Here is a 22,755-nt window from a genome sequence, read left to right on the forward strand (position 1 = left end):
GAATAATATTGTTTCCTCGTGTTTAAGCGATGTTGTATTTTTTAAACTCCAGATGAAGAGGTTTGGAGAGGTGCGGGGATGCGCTCCCGGCGGCTCCGTGGGCAGCACTAACCTCACTACCTTCGCAATCGCCACTTTTTGTCCATACTAGTTGTGCAGCACAAAACTTAAAGAGTAAACTTAATCATTTGTAATGACTGCCGTCAGAGCATCTATGTATGAGCATGTCCCTCTAAGCCAAAAGCACACTAGATAGCGCACACCCGACCCGACGAGCTCAACCACAAAATGCCAGTGGCAGGTGAGAAGCAGAGACACTCGCGGTGTTTCGTAATATCAGATGATCAATACACTGCTGAGACTAAGCAAAAACTTTTTTTATCATCACGGTAACATATTATAATAATGTCTGCACTTTTTTGGATGGTGGGGGGCGTGGTTAGTTTTTAATAAAATAGAAATATATATGAATATATATATAAAATAAAATGAATATATTGTCAAGTGAATTGCAAGATCACATCACAGATTTGTTGTTTGATAGAAATGCACTCTTGTTTGTCATTTGCAAATGTAAACTATACTATGATATGTAGGGGAAGAAATGTAAGTATTACAATTATTATTATTCTGTCAAATTATATTAACACATCATCACAGTGGCCACACCCCCTTACATCTGGTATGCGACAGGAGCCCAGGAAGACCATTTTAACATGGACAATGGACATCAAAGGCTGGCATAGTCTCATCTTCATTAACCAAAAATATCCATCACTACATTGCAGTGGACAGAACGCCTGTGTCCCGGGAGAATATTACATAACAAACTAAAACGCACCAAGATATCAAAAAATAATATATAAGTAACGTTATGATAGGTCAAAACAATTCATGCGTAATGTGAAGCATTTCAACATTTGCATTAATGTGTCTGCCTCTTTTTTACGCATCTCAAGTTGGAAACATGAACATTTTGTTTTTCTCGAATGTTTGACTCTTAAGAAAAGCAATGCTCTCGATGTTTCTGCATCCTTATGTGGAGATATCAAACACATGAATGAAATGAGTTTATCAGGACCCGATAAGTAAACGCAGACGCAGACGCAGACGCATGCAATTGAATGCTGCCATTGATCTTGTTAATGAATAGAGTTTTTCAAGAGGATCTGGGGATGAAGCGCGTACCAAGAAGTCCATGAAAAATGCATAAAACATTTTGTACTCCCGTAATCTCATTGTTGAGGCACTCTGGAGGACGCGTTGAATGAACTTCAGCAACGCACAGTTTTTCATTTAATATCTGCGAGCACAAATTAACAGTCAAGTCACTCGGGAACCTATTGAGTTCCTCGGGATGACAAATGAATAAATGTGCAGTGCTATATTTGTTGCTTTTATACTCTTTCCTACACATTACTCATGGAAGCTTTGTCTGAGAGAATTCAAAGAAAACATGTTTAACAAATGCTGAACACTATACAAAACGTCTGCGCTGTTTCAGACCATTGTTGGGTAAAACATGGACAAATAAATCTAGAAAATGTCCATATTTGACACAGGCAGATGTACCTATAGGGTGCATTGCAATAAAGTACATTTATATACTACCTCCACATGTAAGGATGAACTTCTCTTGCTTTGGAAAGCACAACATCTGATATTTCCTGGCAGTCCTGAATCAAAGTCATTCACAAAAAGGGACTTGAGCATTTATAACGGAAAATGTAAAACCGTTATGAGATTATTTGACAGAGTTTCTATTAAAACAGTCCATGTACCATAAAGTTATTTATTTTTTACAAAAAATACTTTTTGTTTAATATTTATCAGCACTTACACTTAAGAATTAGATTAACATTCGAGCATAATGGTACCTGACTTTAAACACCAACTGTAAATAGTATTTCTTTCCTAAAAAAAGAAAAATCACATTTAGATCTGTTCAATATTCCTCTTTCTCTTCGACATCAATGGGATTGAATCAAAAACTTCTGCTCTCAAGTCTTTCTGAAGAGATGTCAACAACGCCTCAAACTGAGCTCAGATTTGCCAAGTCTGCAATTAAAGATCTCAATTTGAACTCAAACATTTCTCATCAAATTTACCCAAATCCAGATTATTTTACTTTCACAATCTACATGCATTTTACAATTCAATACTCTTTATAGATTTCAAAAACTGTCTCATTTTCATTACTAAAACATTCAAGTAATTTTATGAAAAAAATGTATCCTTAAATGAACTCTAGCAAATCTCCTGAGATATGAAAACGAAACTTCTGAGCAATACAATTGTATGAGTAATATGGACTCATCTCTTCTCTCCTTTTTAAAGTTTGACATGGTCACTATGAACTGATTAATTTTTGTCTAAAGTTTCTAAAAGTTTTGGGTAAGCAAATAATGGGTATGCAAATAATAAAATGATTTTAATTAATGGATTTCCTTAAAATTCAAGAGTCCAAAATGTATTACTTGTTTTACCAGCCCGTATCCATATGCGAGGACCAAATTCAGACTCACAAATGATGACCTAAGGACTTAATATTTGATTAAGACTATTGGATTTTCCGGACCCATCCTTAGGACAACAGCCGGGCAGAGAGCAGGGAATCTATTTCTGGATGGGACTAAGATAAATGAGCTGGACTTCTTTTCCTGTGAATGAATCAACCTTCTGTGACCTACATGCTACCTGTCTTCTCATTCAGGTAAGAATGTCTGGGAGTGTGAAAAAAAAGGGATAGTTCTTCTGACCCCTAAACACTGTTTTGGAAAAATATAGAGAAAAAACCTAAGGGGACTAAGTTATGATTCACCAGGTGATGGTGAGATCCACAGCACGGAGTGCAAAACTCTTAAAATATGTTTAGATGTTTATTTGAGGTTTTAATTGTGTGACTTTGTTGTTTGCATAAAACACAATGCGTGCTCGGGCCTGAGGGGTTCGGGTATAAAGAGGCTCTCAGTAAACTCCCATTGAGATCTGACATTGACTTAGAAAACAAATGACATTAAAATCCATCAAACGCAGACCCCCGCTCTTTCAGAGTTCAAACATGCAGTCTTCTCTAGGGGCATCTAAACAAATCTGCCAGGTAAGAGAGACAAAGAGAAGGCTTAAAAACAGCTCAAAATGAGCACACTTTAAGCTCCTTTTTGCAGATTGAAAGTCACTGTGATTTCTTTTATAAGAATGTATCTTTTATATATGTAACACATCAATCCTTCATTTGCATTTCAAAGAGGTCACAAAGGTTTGGAATAGCATTAAAAGTGATCTAAAGACGTCCATAAATTATACAAATTTATACAACCTAAAAGATAACCGTTTGCTCCAAAAATGACTAAAGCTTAAGGTAAAGCAAGTTTTTGGTCTCAAATTTGCACGTCAATCCGAGCTGACAGTGCGCTGCTTTCACCCGTGGCAGTCGCTCTGCAAAGGAGACCGAGAGAAATTGTTTAATCTGAGGTCTAAACAAAAGGGTCACAGCTGAAAGCATTGACTGTAGTGATTCTTATTGAACAGTCTAAATGCTTTTGTGCCATGCTGGTCAGGAGGACAACACGTGCGCTGGTTTCATGTGCCAAACAGCGAAAAAATGCAGAAAAACTCCAATTCAAATCAAATGGAAGCAGAGCTTTAGAGCTCACACGTTGCCATGGAAATAAAAAAATGAAACAGCAGCTGAATTATTTTATTAGCGAAACCATTTTTATAAAGAACACATTTTCTTAGCAGTATCTTTATCTTTTTTTAACAAAAAAACTTGCGTCTCAGATGTTTCTCCAAAAATGCCTCGAAGACAACGATACAGTAGAAGCAAATTAGACAATTATTGTTAAAATACATGAAGGGTACGGATGAGTAAAATAGTGTAGATAGATGGATAAAATAATTTGGATTTGCATAAATTTGATGAGAAATGTTTGAGTTCATATTGAGATCTTTAACAATATTGACTTTTGTTTGCAGACTTGACAAATCTGAGCTCAGTTTGAGAAATTGTTGAGATCTCTTCTGAAACTCTAATAACAGAGACGTATTTGAGATTTCTGAATCTTTTTCTATATACGATGCAGACGAGACTTAAAGTGATAGTTCACCTTCAAAATATAAAAATTCTGTCATCATTTACTCACCCTCTTGTCATTTCAAACCTGTTTGACTTTCTTACCTCCACAGAACACAAAAGAAGATATTTTGAAGAATGTTGTTTAAAGCCCCCCATTCACTTGCATTGGTTACAATAGAAGTGATTGGGGGGATCCTGCTGTTCTGTTTCCAACATTTTTCTAAATATCTTATTTTATGTTCTGCAGAAGAAAGAAATGGTTTGAAATGACAAGAGGGCGTGTAAATGATGACAACATTTTGAAGGTAAACATCTGAAATGACAAAAAAATGCAGATTAAATATGTGAAAATTTAAAACAGAAACCACTTTTAAAGCTCAGGTAGGATCATTTGAAAAGGCAGCAGAAATGCATGTGTAATCCTCTTGCTGTAATAAGATTGTTTTTCTCATTTAAAGCCAATGTTCAAAAGCTTCAAGTACAGAATGTTCAGCCACTAAAAAAGGACGATATTAAAGCAACGCAACCAGTGACATCTAAAGTTTTTGACAGGAATACTTTTATGATTTATTGAAATTAAAATGACTGTTAGCGCAAATCAAGGCTTCAGGAGATAAATTAGGCGCGTTTGACAGAAATTTTCATGTTATTGCGATTAAATTTCTTTAATGAATGAAATTCTTTACTTTGGTTCCCTGTGCAGTCAAGTATTTTAGTTCAGAATACAAGGGCACATCATGCTCTGTTTCCCGAGATGAATATTTAACTTTTTTCTTTATTTGCTATTGTGCTCGTGTGGGGTACTGAAGAAAAGCATTTCATCTCTTCATGAGAAACTCCTGCAGGCCATTCATTACATGACACACAGAATACTTCATACAATTGAGTGACTAATATTGCACATCTTTATTTTCAATTTATGCACCAGTGTTTATATTTAATATACAGTCTTAGTGTAAACTTATATACGTTTATATTTTTTGCTTAAATTGTTTATATTTTTGTCCTGCAGTGATGGTGATTAAAGCTTATAGAAATAGTTTACCCCAATTTTTTTTTGAAATCCTTGCTCTAATACAAATAATGAAATGAAAACTGATACAAACAACTAGCCCTTTAACTCAAACAACTTTTACATAGTCTGTTATTCATCCTCTTTCTTTATTTTATGAATGAATTCCTTCAAAAGTTAATTCAAGATGGATCTGTGTTCTACGGTGTGAAATGTTGATGTTCTTTGTTGTGGATTCGGTTCTGTATCATCCAGAAAACACAAACACACACATCCTAAAGACATAAAGCGTGTCTGAGAATCAGGACTCGTGCTGGATTCTGTTCACTTTGAGAAAACAAACTGATGTGTGCCTCCAGTAAAGATTTGCCCCGTCAGGGAAATGAATCCAAGTTGTTGCTTATGGCACAGGGTGAAAGATTTTATGTGAAAGCAGCTTGCCAACACTTTTAATTAAAGCAAACACAAGAACTGGGAGAGATCCAGCGAGCAAGGTCTCAGTCCATAGATAAGTCTGTTTCGGACGGAAACTGTATTCGTGAAATGTTTGAGCAAACAGGTGCACATATCTGTGTATGGCTGTCTAATTCATTGAACACACTCGCTGTAAACTTTCTTGAAGTCATTAATAAATTGGCCAATCCATCCGAAAAATTCTTGAGAGTCTTGGTCCAAAGGTTCTCCAAATTTAACCTGGGGATGACAGAATGAAAAGGATGTGTACATTTTTTTGATGAATATTGCAGTCAAACTTATCTCAGTTAAGAACAGCTTTCGATCCGAGTGTTATATCAAGCTATAGCTTTAGATAGCAGAACGTTTTATATCCTTCGTGTTGAGTAACAAACTATAATGGACAAATTCCAGTTCTTTCATTTCTGAGCAATTTTTATGTTTCTCTCTCTCACTAAAAGTTTCTTCTGTATTTTCGCCACAAGGTAAAAGTTTCAGCTGTAATTGTAAAACTTAAAGCAATTCTCAACCCTGGCAACAGACTCACTTTTCAGCCTGTCAAACTCACTATGGGCCGGGCGTTCACTGTGAAGCACAACCCCACTGTGAGATTACAGATAGTGCTGAGGAAAATTGGGACAGTTGGGAAATACACGTTACAGATGGAGAAAAGGGACCGTTCATAAAGAGTTGAGCTTTACTCCGGGGTTATAATCAAACTGTTTATTTCTGCACCTGACGTGCTTTTCACCTTTTTTTACTGAATAAATTACGAGGGAAATTAAATTGTTCAGAAGAGTTCCCCGATCTGGCTGATGTGAAATATATTTATTTTGATTTGTTTCTCTTTATTTTATTATTTTAAAAGATCAGATTTAAAGTGACAGTTCGCCCAATAATGAAAATTTCTTTATCATTTAATCATCCTCTTGTCATCTCAAACATGTGATCTTTTTTTCCAGCAGAACACAAAAGAAGATATTTTGAAAAATGTTGGTCATCAAATGTTGGCCCCTCTTGTCACGGTTGTGTGTGAGGCAGAACCCAAACGCAGGCAGGTGAATGTAACGAGAGACTTCTATTTAAATAAACCAAAACAAAACCCACGATGGGGCAAAACAGAGACGCGTATATACAAAACAGAAAACTTTCCACGAGGGGAACAAAACTAAACAGCTAAAAAATAATAAGTCCAAAACACGAAAGCCACGGACAGAATTAACGGGCATGAAACACACTCAAAGCAGGAAACTGGAACTGGGTAATCCGAATAACTTCAGGAAGGGTAACGCGGGGCAAGACTAGAAAGACAATACAATGAACCGACGAGGTGTGAGGGGAAACAGAGATACTAAATAGGGACATGATTGGGAGATTGCACAGGGACGGAGAAGGGCAGGTGACAAGACTTAACACTACTGGGAAATCTGGCGGGAAGAAGAAGGAACAGGTCAGGGAGATAAGACACAATTGGGACACTAACGGAGAAACAAGGGGGCGGAGCTTAATGAAAAACAGGAGAACACTCGGCGAATTAGGAAAACATACCGCCACGTGTCTCCACATAAAACAAAACATACACACAAGACATGGTACTGTAACAACCCTGTCCCCAAGGCACGAAATCTAAGAACAGAAAGGACAGGATCGTCACAAAACCAGTGACAGTGAATGGGGGCATATCACTTATGTGGCTATAAGTGATATATTGTCACTTATAGCCACAATAGGAAAGGAAAAGACACAACACAATGAAAAACAAGATAACACAAAGAAATTAAAGAGGACATAACACAAAGACAATGAAACAGAAAAACGACATAAGGACATAAGACAAAACACAAAGGACACAAGATACAATACAAAGAAAGTAAGACACAATACAAAGTAAGACACCATGCAATGAAAATAAGATATTGCACAAAAGAAATAAGACACAAACAAATGGAAACAGGACACAAACCAATGGAATAAGACACAAACAAATGGAAACAGGACACAAACCAATGGAATAAGACACAACATAATCGAAACAGGACACAAACCAATGGAATAAGACACAACATAATCGAAACAGGACACAAACCAATGGAATAAGACACAACATAATCGAAACAGGACACAAACCAATGGAATAAGACACAACATAATCGAAACAGGACACAAACCAATGGAATAAGACACAACACAATGGAAACAGGACACAAACCAATGGAATAAGACACAACACAATCGAAACAGGACACAAAACAAGGGACATAAAACACAAACCAATGAAAACAAGACACAAACCAATGGAAATAAGAAACAGTCCAACGAAAATAAGACATGGGACAAAATAAAGAAGACACAAAATTATGGAAATAAGACACAACACAATTGAAACAAGACAAAACAATGAAAATAAGACACTAAATAAGACAAATAATGGAAATAAGAAACAAACCAATAAAACATAGAAACAAACCAATAAAACATAGAAACAACCCAATAGAAATAAAACAACACAATGGAAAAGACACAAACCAATGGAAATAAGACACAGACCAAAGAAAATAAGACACAGCCCAATAGCAATAACACACAACGGCAACAAGCCATAACTCAATGAAAGTTAATAAAAGAAAGACTGCATGGACAAAAAGGAAAAAAGGATTGTAGAGGTTCGTGACGTGTACTTCTCCGGCTCACTGTATCACATGTAAGCCAGGAGCCATTTTCTGTGACCGCAACATGTTTAGTAAACATCATCTGTTACAAGCAAAGCCATAAACCTTAAATTAAAACGACAGAATAATTCACAGTCAACCGAGCATGGTGTTTCTCACAGTACAAAAGAAAAGCCTTTATAACCTTGAGGAATGGCCAGGCTGAAATATTTTCCCCTTCTCTCAGTCCGCCTGCCAGAGATAAGCAGAGAAAGGCCTATCTCCACACAGCCAAGGATTCCAACCCATCCGTCTCCCCGGGCAACACAACACAAGATATTGAAATAATAACTCAGGGATTACCAATATGTCAGTGTAGAGTTTCCTCATCTCCTCGCACCTCTTGGTCAGCTGGCTGAGATCCGTTTCATACCTCTCGATGGCCATCTAGAGCCGGAGATAAAGAGGAGAAAGTGTGGGCTTAGGCTCATTACTCTGAGTCTGGCGGTTAGCATTGACACCTTACTGGGCACATACAGAAACAACTTTCCTAAAGAGAACAACCACATCAAACATGCACAAATGAGTTCGGACAAAGGATTTGCACAAGGTATAACATTATTTTGAAACATTTTGTTGCATCTTATTTTTATTTGATGCTGCATTTTGTAAAATGAAGTTTCATCCAATAAATTGGGACATGAATTACATTTTGACCGGTTTGAAATCTGAAATTTGAATTAGATGATGTAAGAAACGCTTAAACAGCCTTCAGTTTGAAGCTTTCCATAGAAAAAAAAAACTCAAGTAAAACCTTGTGATACAGAAATGAAGGAACACGTGTGACAACTGAATGAGTGTTTATGCTAAAGTGTGTGTTAAAATGAGATGAAGTGATAGAACAAAGTTTACTTTTTGGTGTTTGCTCCATTTATGAGATTGCTGAATTAAATTAATCCAACATCGTACAGGCATATTTTCCTGCAAGACCGCAACCTCACCGCTAGATGGCGCTAAAATCCCCACATTGCTCCTTTAATCTTTATAGTTATTGTTTCTGGTGTGATAGGGATTTAACCCATCTGTTCATTCAAATGCATGTTTCTAGATGGAATATTGTCCAATGCATGATGGAAAGATAAATTACCTTCAAGTCTTTGAAGAACTTTGGCTGCTGATTTACCGCGTTTTTCCGTTTGTGAGCTTTCCTGTACTGCATGACCTTCTGAAACTCATTCTTCACAACTGAAAGGTAAATTTTTCATCTTCAACGTCACATCTAATCTCGCTTTATTCTTCAAAATCATTTTACACAGAATCACCGTATGAATATCACTGCAAGGCCTTCATGTATAAATGCACAAGCAAACATCAACAGGTTTGTGTCAGTAATGCTCAGTCCGTTATAAAGTTGAAAACTGCAACATAACCGTAACACAACAAACTCTTCTAAAAGAGCAGAGTGATATTCTGTAACCTCGCATCACTTCCTCATCAACACAAACGCGCACATGCATCAGATAAAAGGCTCATGTACCGTCCACCTCCGCCGTCAGGCCTTTCACCGAGGCTGCAGGAAAACCACAGAAACACAATCAAAAGGCATTCGGCCTGCAAACATCTATCACATCTTCTCTTTCAATGAAATTTTGATTAGAATACCTCCAGAAACCGTCTCGAATTCTGCCAGCTCCAGGAAAAAGGTGGCCAAACTCGGCTCTCGCAACATGATCTGTTCCACAAGGGCGTGCAGCAAGGTGAACTTTCGATTGTTCCCACGCAGCTGAGAGACCTTGAGGAAGACAAGACAGAGACATTATGAGAGCGTTTGAGGAAGCACACGTTCCCGAAAAACAAAAACAAACGTCACACCTGTCCAAAGGGGAGTAAAGAGCAGTAAAGTGAGCAAACAAATATTAAGCGTTCGTTTAGCCACGCGTGCATCTTTGAATGCAAATATCGTTTCCAAGGCCACGAAATGAGAAAGGTTTGACAACTGAACACCCATGTGTGTAATACCCTGAACTTAAAAAGCACTAAGGCGCATCTCTTTTGTATACGCGTGAAAAGCGGTTTCCTGTAGGGATTTCCTTTACATCTTTAAGGTTAACAACACTGACACAGTGCGAAACTATACAGTGTATTGGAGTCCTTCGTGAGGGTTTTGTTTTGTATTGTGGGACGATACATTCAGCACCGAACAAACACATTGTACCCACTAATTAAAAAAAAAAACATCTCATATGATTTTTCAAATAATAACGGGCACAAACACTGTAAATTATTAAAGTGTTGAGTGCTAAATCCCTCAGTCTGAACTGTGTTCTGTAAAGTGAATGTAATGCCACAAAGGCAGTTTGCATGTATTAACATGATGATTTGCACACATCTGCATCTGAAGAGGTCTGTAGAGAATTAGAGCGAGCCTCAGAAAGTATTCTTTATGTTAATACATGGAGACGCCAAACCGTGCCACGACAATTTTCTCTGCTGCTCCGGCGACTGAGAGCGAATCCTTGGATGAGTTCTGCGGTAGAGAGGGAGCGTGTATTTTGTTGTTTACCATTTCAAACACCAGCCATTTTTCAAAATTATGGGCAGAAACATAATTTGTGCAAATTCGAAAAAGTAGACGGCTTGGCTAATGTAGTATATAAAAACATGAATGTGGGCACTTGTTCTGGCTGTGGCAAAGCTTACAATCCAAGGAGTTGCTTGCATCTGTGAGAAGGAAATATTATGTCAATTAATTCAGCTCAATTGTTTCTCATTGGCTGGAGGACACATAATATTATTAGCACGTTTAACACTTAAAGCTCCAATGTGTAATTTTCTGGAGGATCTATGGACAGAAATGCAATATATTATTCATAACAATGTCTTCAGCCTCAAATACTCTTGAACTCTTGGAATTCACAATGTTGTTTCTACGGTAGCCTTAAAGGGAAAAACTGCACTACATAGCAAGTATCCTAAATACGTTATCTACTTCGGTGAAGAAGCCAAATTTTACAACATGTTAATGCTGTGTCATCCACCGTAGTGATTTGAAAGGGAGGGGGAGGAGTGAAGTGAGCCGTTGGTTGCAATTCGCAACCTCACCGCTAGATGCCGCTAACACTGGACCTATAAAGTGCATTTAATAGAATTTGATGATAGCTTTATGATTTGCATGGTATTTCATGCCTAAAAAAATATTTTCAGATGACTCCTTGATGAAGACCCTAGCATTACGAAAACACATAATGACAATCTATATTATACATATCATAAATAAATCTATAAATATAATAAAACAGTCAAAGTTGACTAATGCACTGTAAAAAAGATTAAAAACTCTAGTTAACTTTCATTAAGTTTCCTAAACCATTAACCTATAGTACTATTTTGAGTTTAATATATCTCTAATATAATCCCCTAGTGGCAACGATGAAAATTAAATGCATTCTACAATGCAAAACACAGCTTAGACAAAAGCGTTTGCATTTACTTCTATGTTTCAGGCCTAAAAATAACAAGCATGCATCAAATAAATGTTTATTCAGCACTTCTCACCACATCCTAAATCTCACACAGAGAAACCCCAAGTACACGCAGAGCCGTCCGGCACACTTGTCCTCTATCACTCTCAAAGAAACGCACACTTCTGTTCCTTTTTTGTCAGGTTTCCATGGCGACAGCACAGGGGTACTGCGTTTAGATGCCTCATTAGCTAAAAAGAAAAGTCATTCTGCTTATCATGCAAGTGCCGTTAAATCTCAACTCAACTCAACTCAACTTTATTTATATAGCGCTTTTTACAATTTTCATTGTTACAAAGCAGCTGTACATGAGACACATTTAATACAAGTATGAATTCTAAAGCAGCCCCCCCGGCCAGGCAGATAGTGCAAAACAATATGCAAACGGTGGTGAGGAACCCAAAACTCCCATCGAGAAAAAAAACCTCAGGGGAACCCAGGCCCAACCAGGGGATTCCAGTTCCCCTCTGGCAAAAGCTGCTGCCTCTGCACAAGCTCATCAGTGCTTGCACAACAAGGCTTAATAAAAATATAAAAATTAAAGATTATCATTAACAATCTAATAGCATTTGAAATGTTGTAGAAAAAACAAATCATACCTAGCCAGCAGTTCTCCAGCACCCTGGCCTAAAAATCAATACACGTTACTGGCGTGTTACTAATAACTTGATGAGCTATAAAAATATTGCAAAACAAAAGCACGCGTCCCCACGTAGCTAATGAGTCAGGGCGAGGCCATGGGAGCTCATAGCGAAGAGGAAGTAAGAGAAATTTGAAGGTGCTGCTGAGGTGGCGTATGATTTGTGTGGCGGATGAAGTCGTACAAATGAGACAAAAAACAGGCTTGTAAAAGATGCTGGATCACGATATTATACAAGCGAGGAATGTCATGTCAATACATCACAGGGCATCACCAAATCAAATGGATCGACTTCAACATTTGAATTCGAATTTTAAATCGAAATCCGATTTATTTTCTCCACAGTGAATGTTAACAAACAAAGCCTTTTATGACGTTTGCTGAATAAACTATACTATAGTGTACCGTCCTTAATGGAAAATAAGACTATTTGGTGAAAACTTACTATTCAAGACAATGTATGTATTCAATTAAAATTATTTTAAGGAGACATTTTAGACAAAAATCCTGAATAATAAAATATCTTTGCATTGTTCCTTGTATTGAAAAAGTTACTGAGAAATGCTTTGCATCTTTATATCGCTATCTCTGTTTTAAACATACAGTTGAATGAAAAAGTATGTGAACCCTTTGGGCTTACTTGGATTTCTTCATAAATTGGTCATAAAATGTGTTCTGATCTTCATCTAAGTCACAACAATAGAGAAACACAGTCTGCTTAAACTAATACCGCACAAACATTATACGTTTTCATGTTTTTATTGAACACAACATGTAAATACTCATAGTGCAGGGTGGAAAAAGTATGTGAAACCCTAGGCTAATGACTTCTCCAAGAGCTAATTGGAGCCAGGAGTCAGCTAACCTGGGGTCCAATCAATGTGATGAGATTGGATGTGTTGATTAAAGCTGGCCTGTCGAATAAAAAACACACCAGTTTTGAGTTTGCTGTTCTGAAGAAGCGTTGTCTGATGTGCACCATGCCTCGCACAAAAGAGCTCTCAGAAGACCTACGATCAAGAATTGTTGACTTACAGAAAGCTGAAAAGGGCTACAAAAGTATATCTAAAAGCCTTGATGTCCATGTGTCCACGGTAAGACAGATTGTCTACAAATGGAGAAAGTTCAGCACTGTTGCTACACTCCCTAGGCGTGGTCGTCCTGTAAAGATGACTGCAAGAGCACAGCGCAGAATGCTCAATGAGGTGAAGAAGAATCCTAGAGTGTCAGCTAAACACGTACAGAAATCTCTGGCACATGCTAACATTTTTGTTGACAAATCTACAATAAGGAAAACATTAAACAAGAATGGACTTCATGGGAGGACACCACGGAGGAAGCCACTGCTGTCCAAAAAAACATGGCAGCACGTTTGAAGTTTGCAAAAGAGCACCTGGATGTTCCACAGCACTACTGGCAAAACATTCTGTGGACAGATGAAACCAAAATTGAGTTGTTTGGAAAGAACACACAACGCTATGTGTGGAGAACAAAAGGCACAGCACACCAACATCAAAACCTCATCCCAACTGTGAAATATGGTGGAGGGGGCATCATGGTTTGGGGCTGCTTTGCTGCCTCAGGCCCTGGACGGATTACTGTCATCGATGGAAAAATGAATTCCAAAGTTTATCAAGACATTTTGCAGGAAAACTTAAGACCATCTGTCCGCCAACTGAAGCTTAACAGAGGATGGACGATGCAACAGGACAACGACCCAAAGCATAGAAGTAAATCAACAACAGAATAGCTTCAACAGAAGAAAATACGCCTTCTGGAGTGGCCCAGTCCTGACCTCAACCCGATTGAGATGCTGTGGCATGACCTCAAGAGAGCGATTCACACCAGACATCCCAAGAATATTGCTGAACTGAAACACTTTTGTAAAGAGGAATGGTCCAAAATTTCTCCTGACCGTTGTGCAGGTCTGATCTGCAACTATAGGAAACGTTTGGTTGAGGTTATTGCTGCCAAAGGAGGGTCAACCAGTTATTAAACCCAAAGGTTCACATACTCTTTCCACCCTGCACTATGAATGTTTACATGTTGTGTTCAATAAAAACATGAAAACGTATAATGTTTGTGCGGTATTAGTTTAAGCAGACTGTGTTTCTCTATTGTTGTGACTTAGATGAAGATCAGAACACATTTTATGACCAATTTATGAAGAAATCCAAGTAAGCCCAAAGGGTTCACATACTTTTTCTTTCAACTGTAAAACTGCAGGTTACTTTAGCATTTACATATTTATATTAGTGGTGGGCATAGATTAATTTTTTTAATCTAGATTAATCTAGATTAATTCCAAGATTAATCTAGATTAAAATGGCTCATTTGAATTCTGCCGAAGGCATTCAGAATATGTGTGCTACCCAAATAATGACTAAAAGTAAGTCTTTGAGAACAGGTTTCTCAAGACAGGTGGCGCATTAGACCAGGGGCTCATCTCCTGTTTCCAAAATGCATCACAAACTGCTTGAGAAAGCTGTTCTACTATGATAATTGGTGATGAAAATTAAATTATGTTCAATAAGATGAACTTGTGTTTACTTCCGCATTAGCTAAGGGATGATCTGCGTTTAGGTGATACTTGAGACTGGAAGAGCTCCTACAGTACATTTACATTTAGTCATTTAGCAGACGCTTTTATCCAAAGCGACTTACAAAGAGTTAGGGAGCAACAAGCGATATGTCATACAGGAGCCATAATACATTAGATCTCAATACAAAGTTACTGGTTTCAACTAAAGCTAGACCACTACCTGTTAAGAGAAAGTGTTTTTTTTAAACCAATTCCGCATTGCACAAGGTGCAAACAACCTTAGTCTTGTCGATGTTTCTATTGGGAAGCTTCTTAAAAATTAATATTCCCTGAAGCAAACCCGGCGGCTTCATAGCTGCATCCATGTTAGCACGTCACGTCTGATGCGGTAATTTCACAGTAACGTTATGTTGTGTTCAGACCAAACGCGAATGGCGTGTCAAGCGCGAGTGATTTATATGTTAATGCAAAGAGCCAATAGACCTACTTGCTGCGCGAATCGCGCGAATGAAGGCCTGGTTATGAGATGATTAGACCCAGCTCCCAACCCAACTTTGAGAATAGATTAACGGCGACATTTTTTTTATCGCGCGATAAGAGTCTCACTGCGTTAACGGCGCCCACCACTAATTTATATATATATTTCATATATTTTATTTATTAAATATTTATATAAGAAATAAAATACATACATCCTATATAAATATATACAATATGCATTTCATTATTTTATTCATTATATATTTAATTTATTTATTTTGTATATTATATTATATATATGATATATTAGTATTATAAAATGTTTGATTTTTGTTAATCAGTGGTTTTTTATTTATTTCTAACCATAGTTATAAATTGCAGCATTTTTGCTTGAAGCAAGTTACTTCACATTGACACATAAGATAACCAAAAGATCGCCTGGACAAGTAAAATCAGATGAAGGGTTTAAAAAATAGAAGATAAAAACTAAATAAGACCGATTTATGTTGAGTTTGCCAATGAGAAGTTTATTCCGGCCGTCCTCTCAAGGGTCATTCAGGGTCCTACCTTTGTTAAAGTCGAAAGGCGAAACCCCTTGGCCTTCTCTTTGCCTGCGTTGTGGTTGATGTAATTGCCCAGAGTCAGGAGATACTCCAACACGCTGACAAATGACTCGCAGGACACCAGCTGCTGGCACATGCGGATCTTCTGGATAATCAGCTGCAAGACAAACACACAAACCACAAACTCAATCACATTCACTGACGTTTCTCTGTGATTTCTCTGTGGTCCTGTTGACACGGACGCATCCTCTCACGAGTACACAGGAGACGACACCTGGGAATATTGAGCTCTGATAGATTACAGTGTAGGTTAAGAGGTTCATGCACGTAATAGATTGCTAGACACAGATACACAAAAATAAAAAAACGAGGGCCACTATCAGTCAACAAGACACTTAACTTTCAGGGCTGGTCGCGGGGGGTGGTTTGTCGCTTTATCAGTCGTACCGTCAATTGCTTTAGATTAATATATATGCAGTTAATTAAAATGTAATTTTAGAATGAAATGCTGTCGATACAGAGGTAAGATTTTAGGAAATTAAAAACACAATTTACTAACTTTATATTATCGTAAAGTAAGACTGATCATCTTTAATTGTTCTAAAGCAGTCTAAATCATATCAAACGTTTGTACCATACGTTTGTCCCCCTTAGTGTTAGTTAAAGTTTGTTTGTGCCAAAAACAAAATCACTTTTTCATTACAATTTTCTCTTTGACCCTTAATATTAAAACTGCCCTTTTCATTGTCGCTGCTGTTGTGTGTGTGCCTTTAATAAACCCATGGTTAATTGTCCTAAGGGTTATTTATAGAGTAAAAGTGAAGTAAACATATTTTTCGTGGATTGATTACCACTTGCAAAACTGCAGTTTATTACAAAAACATATTTGTCAACAGGCAGATTATTATATAAAGAAAAGCATTTGATTTATTTAAACACCCTCATGTCATTCCAAACCTGTACGACTTTCTTTTGCAGAATACAAAAGAAGATACTTTGAAGAATCTTGGCAAGCAAACAACATTGAACACCGCTGACAAAACCATGAGACATTTCTCAAAATATCTTCTTTTGTTTTCAATGACATGAGGATGAAAAAATGATGAAATAATTCTTATTTTTCATTATAACTGTATTGTATTAAATGCATTTCTTGTATGCAAACATTACATTCAAGCTGATCATTTCCATCTGGGAACATTACACTCACAACACATCAAGATTCAAACTGAATGTGAAATATTCACATCGGATTACTTTCAATTAACTTTACCAAATTAGAAACACCACATTCATTTAAGTGTCTCATTTATATTCTTATTAATACCAAAGTAACATCTTGATGGTTCTCTTGGGGTAAAGCCTCTGTGATTTAGTCAAGATGAACAGGTTGGGTTGAAGCATGAGGTGCTGTGAGATTCTAGCATAAATTGCAGTTTGTGCTATTAGTTATTTTTTAATCCCTCCGACTGTCTGATATATTGAACCCTAGAGCAGAAGAAGACCAGATCTACACTAACGTTCAAAAGTTTAGAGTCACTTTGTTCGTTCTTTTTTATTCTTTTTTCCACATTTTACAATAATAGTCAACTCATTAAAATGATGGAACGACACATATGTAAAGTTGGGAATTGTGATGTGCTTAAAAACCTAATTAGATGAAAAGGTTATATTTAAGAATCTTAATTGTTAATTTTTATTTTATTTTTATTTAATTTTTTCAATGCATTTCACTTTTTTGGGGGGGTTTCGGAAAGGAATTAACATGTTGCACAAAACAATTAAACGTTTATATGCATGAAAAAAATTATGCATAAATTTTGAATTTAAAGGATTTATTTATTTAGACACATTTTCGTACCCTCTTAAAAATAAAGGTGCGTAAAAGGTTCTACACAGGTATGCCATAGAAGAACCATTTTTGGTTCCACAAAGAAGAACCATTCAGTCCAAGGTTTTTTAAAGAACCATCTCTGTCTTACCTTTTTCCGCCCCTAATTAAACTACAGTAACCATGTTACTTTGAAAAGAAAAATTATAATTGAAAACATTAATGCATAAACCCTTGAATTAAATTGTTTTTAAGATTACAATCATGAAAAACATTTAGTTAGAGTGTTTCATATTTCATACATTTCATATCCGATGATCACACACCCCTAAATGTTTACTTAACCAAAGCCAATTACACTAAACTACATTTTACTATACTAAAACAACATTTTATAGTTTTGTTCTCTGAAACTCTAGTTTAGTATCCACGGCGTATGGTCTGTTTAGTAAGACAGACATCCTGCCACAAGGAGTTAACATTCCTCCAACAGCTCTAAGACAAAACACAACACACCTCTAGATTCTTTGGCGTTCCCCTCTCTAAGCCAGACCAATTTTCCAGCCTAGCACCCAGCCTGTCACATGGTGTGTAAATCCGTCTTAATGTTTGGGGTTTAAAAGTCAACCATGTCAGAAATCCCATGGATTTAATGGCAGAAGTAGAAACACAAGCTTTGGTATGTGTCCAGGGTACCCTCAACAAAGAAGGACCTCTCAGAGGAGACCATATTGGGTTTAGCTGTCACCACTGAAGAGTTTGTCTGAACAAAATATCATCACCTATATGCATTTTTCTATTATATTTTACCAATAAATAAATAAATTACTTAAAGGGATAGTTTATACAAAAATAAAAATACTTTTATAATTTACTCTCCCTCATATCATGCCAAATCTGTCAGAACACAAAAAAATACATTTCTAAGAATGTTGGTAACCGAACAATTGGTTGGCATTTCTCAAAATATCTTCTTTTGTTACACAGAAGAGTCAAGCATAGGATTCGAGGGTGAACAAATGTTTTGGGGTTGTGTCTCTCCTCATTTTTCATTCAAGATTTATTCAATTTTAACTTCACTCCACTAAAGGCGTCTGAAGATGAGTCCATACACTTTCTTAATAACAGATTTTTGTTTATTTAGAGATGAGAAAAAAGGTTATCGATTGCAAGTTTAAATCATTTATATATGAAAAGAACCCTAAATTGTTATAATAAAAAATAAAATTGACATCAAATCTAAGCCGACCCTTTTTTTTGTGCACATTTTTCTAAAACGCAAAAAAATAATGACACCTTTTTTATATTGATTTGATACCCGCCAAATGAAACACATTTCATAATAACATCGCTGTGAATACATGCGCATTTTTAGATATTCTTACTAGCGACACATAAACCTCTCCGAGCATGAACTGACTTGTCCGGCATCTTTAGTTTGTAAATAAAACTGGACAGAAGAGCAAATTCTGCTGAATATCTATCAATCCTCTGAAGCGAAATCTGAAAGCCGTTTCTAGCAACCCATGAGCAAAGTCAAGTGGATCCCGCGCCTCCCAAACCACCTCCCTGACCTGCTGATTTACCACCTTAAACTTTATCACATCAACACAAGATTACGTCACCTCTTTCCTGACCTTAACGTTCGGTACAGGTATTTCATAGCACCGAGCGTGCTCAACATCAGAAAGAAAAAAAATGTAATGATGCTGGGCCAGACGGTTACAGAGTGTGGAATGAAAACAAAGTTTGGAGGTGAACTAAAAGCACAGGAGGGATTTCAGGTAGAAAAAGCCTTAAGAGTGCTCTTTGGGCCAGACCGGCACTACCTTGCACTAACTAATAAATGACTTCCAGAACTTGTGTAAAATTTGCCATTAGGAACCCCTTCAGCCCGCTCTAAGTGCCGATTCCTGGGGGATACAGCTCCCGTGTATTAATGCACCACTTTTTTTTCCTGCGGTCTATTTCGATTCTTTTTTCCGACGCCCACTGTCTGTCGAGATTATCTTTTGCATTAGCAAATGAGCTTTTTCAGTCTTTGTTTTTTTCTCTTCATCAGCTCTCAAGTGGCACCTTTACAAAGCTTCAATCCTGATCTCCCCTCGGCGTACCAACAGACTCGATTTCACATGAGATGTGATGTGTTCTTCCAAACAAACTTTCTTCCGTCAATCATAATCATTGATGCGCCGCCGTGCTAACTACAGTACAAACAAATGGCAACACACACTCACGTCTTATATACAAACATGCAAATTAATATATGCACACACACACACACACACGCTGATTATCATAATGTAAAAGAAATACTGAATGCAACAAACGTGCCAACCTATCTATCTAGAGCGGCGTATTCTTAATGTGCCCTATCTCGAGTAATTCAGAGAACGATGAAAAGGAGGTGAGGAAAGCGTCTGACACCAGTGTGAGTGACAGGTGCGTATGAGGTGTTTGTAATGCGAGTCTGACCGGCGTGAGGTCCTCCATACAGATGGGAAGTTCTCGCAACATGAGCAGCAGGTCCAGCCGGGAGCTGAGGTTCGGGATGTAACACATCTGAAGAAAAAAGGTGAGATGATCTGTACAATGTGACTAAAACATACAGCAACACACAGTTTCATACGTGAGTCCCATAATAACTGACCAGAGAACGTCTTGTTTGCATGTAAATGTTTAGTTGCATGAAGTAAATATTTGAATGAGAACAGTGTTTAAAAAGACGTTTGTTTTCTATTGCATCTGGTGATGCTATACTAGCACAATGTATACAATTAAAAAAAATCGTAACACAACTGTAACAAGAATCTGAATTAACATATTTTTTGTAATATGTTGCATTTTTTGCTTAATTGTCTGATTTTTTTGCTAGGGTAGGCTCTTTGTTCCACCTTCCCATTATGACAACAGTCAATAATTTAAGTGGTCTTAATATATAGAGATGTTGGACATTTTATATTCATGTAGGAGATTTGGACTGAATGCAACAACATTTTACCGTACATTATTTAATATAGCGTCCATTTTATTTTAAATGAATCAAATAGACAATAACATATTGTTTGAATTCAGTCCAAATGCTTCAACCTCATATATGCGCACCAGGTTGCCAGGTATCAGCTGAAGCGCATTAATGAGAATTTTTATTTATTTCAAGAGATCTCAAAAATGTGTCACCTAACATCTCTTGTAAAAATCACCTTCTCCGAGATTCTGAATGAAACGCCTATAAAATCTTTGCAAAATTTGATTGCAATAACAAAACTTGTTAATCAAGTGTAGATCATTAACACCATTTCCGTCTCACATCTGTGTGTAAAGAAGAACATGACGTCTACAGCTTTACCTCCAGCATGTACCGGTCCACCACATGCAGTTCATTCGCATCTCCTTTATATGATTTATACATCTCGATGTCATCCATCGTGGGCACGTACCTGATCGGGACAGAAACAGAAAGTCACAGTCGAGCATTGGACTGCCTAATTCATTTGAACACGGGTCCAGGCTGTGCTTTATAAATGCTTCAAAGATGCCTGTATTATGCAAGCATGACTCGTAAGGGATGTCACATAACCTCATGTTCCTTTTAAGCCTGTTTTTCCCTCTCTGAGATGCCTCCTCATCTTTTCATCCCGCCATCTGAAAAAGGGCCACGCTGATTTCCAGTGGTCCGGGTTTGCTTAAAGTGCCCAGGTAACGTTTTAACATGCATCCTGTTTGAACCCGGCTCACCTCCAAAATGGACCTGTGTTCATATCATTTTAGCGTGTTTCAAATCCATATCACACTGACTATTTCATGAGGCCGAGGATGCTCCGCTGGAGAAACTACAGCCACCTAACCATTAATATTGCAGATTCTGCTGGGAGCGACTCGATTAAGATTGTATTCAGAAGCCTGTGCGGCCGCACTTAGATTTTGCGGCGGATTTGGCTACATAAATATAAATCCCCCAGTAGGTACGTTAGATTATGTCCCCCGCACGCAAGTCATCTCGAGATGTTTCCAGAGGACGAATGCGGTCGGGAGAACATTTCTCCGTCAGCTTTCAGACCAAACATCCCTGAGGGCAACTCAATAGTTTCCTTTTGCTCAGATACATCTGATGAAAGTTATATAAGGTAACTGTTCTGTTAAGAGATTCTGGCATATGTTCTTGTACATCAGCATTAAAGAAAGATCGCGGTGTGTTTCTCAATCTGAACTGTCGGTGACTTCATCTGGTCTCCATGGGCTTCATTACATCAGCCACGCTGGAGTAACACCCAAAACACAGCCCACGCCGAGCTTTCTGCCCTCGACCGCTCGATTTACATTTATATTTCATTAAGGGACAGTTGACAAATAACATGGACCTTTTCCAGTTTTCGGATGTCATACCGCTAAGAAAGAAGACTCAAGTGAGATCTTTTAAATGTCTTAATCATTTCTCGGGGAATGCTTTGTAGACTGAGAGCAAATAGAGATTTTTGTGCGAGTGCTTTTCAGATTTTTTCTCTTGGGAAGCAGACCTCTGTAATCTTTAAAGTAATACCTGGAGGTTTTTTCAGGGACTTCACCAATGTCTCAAAATGTGCTCAGACATCAAGTCAATAAGAAATCTTCAAATTCTTTCAAGACTAAATTATCTGAGATTTGTCATCCACATTCATTTCACATCTCTACAGTCTTCATTTTAATCATTATTATTTACTTATTTTCACTATGATGAGTTCTCTTGAATGTCTCAATTATTTCTCATAGACATCAATGAGATTAAATGGAGGGCAAATGGAAACTTTAGTTTAAATCTCATCTGCGTCTCGGATATTTCTCATAAGAAAACGTGGCAGATATCACACAAACGTCTCATTGGAGTTTCAGACAATTCAACAATGAGTTTAACAACAAGTTGACAAAAGAGTTCAACAATGTGTCAAACTGAGCGTAAAGCAAATCTTCAAAAAAATAGGCTCAAACTCATCAAAATCAAATTTCTAAC

The 22,755-nt window shown here is 37.3% G+C and overlaps 1 protein-coding gene across 1 annotated transcript in view; it reads right to left on the reverse strand.

Annotated features, from left to right (window-relative positions):
- Nucleotides 1-4,981: 4,981 nt before the first annotated feature.
- Nucleotides 4,982-22,755, reverse strand: part of LOC130409400 (formin-H) — a 29,507-nt gene continuing 11,733 nt past the window's right edge. Inside the window, exons 10-17 of the mRNA XM_056733354.1 lie at nucleotides 21,118-21,208; nucleotides 20,244-20,330; nucleotides 15,942-16,094; nucleotides 9,854-9,983; nucleotides 9,729-9,761; nucleotides 9,339-9,436; nucleotides 8,555-8,638; nucleotides 4,982-5,783 (exon numbers count right to left, since the gene is read on the reverse strand). Coding sequence (XP_056589332.1) covers nucleotides 5,679-5,783; nucleotides 8,555-8,638; nucleotides 9,339-9,436; nucleotides 9,729-9,761; nucleotides 9,854-9,983; nucleotides 15,942-16,094; nucleotides 20,244-20,330; nucleotides 21,118-21,208 — 781 coding nt within the window. The 3' untranslated portion in view covers nucleotides 4,982-5,678. The remainder of the gene's footprint in view (nucleotides 5,784-8,554; nucleotides 8,639-9,338; nucleotides 9,437-9,728; nucleotides 9,762-9,853; nucleotides 9,984-15,941; nucleotides 16,095-20,243; nucleotides 20,331-21,117; nucleotides 21,209-22,755) is intronic.

The sequence above is a fragment of the Triplophysa dalaica genome, chromosome 20 (assembly GCF_015846415.1).
Source record: "Triplophysa dalaica isolate WHDGS20190420 chromosome 20, ASM1584641v1, whole genome shotgun sequence".
NCBI lineage: Eukaryota > Metazoa > Chordata > Actinopteri > Cypriniformes > Nemacheilidae > Triplophysa > Triplophysa dalaica.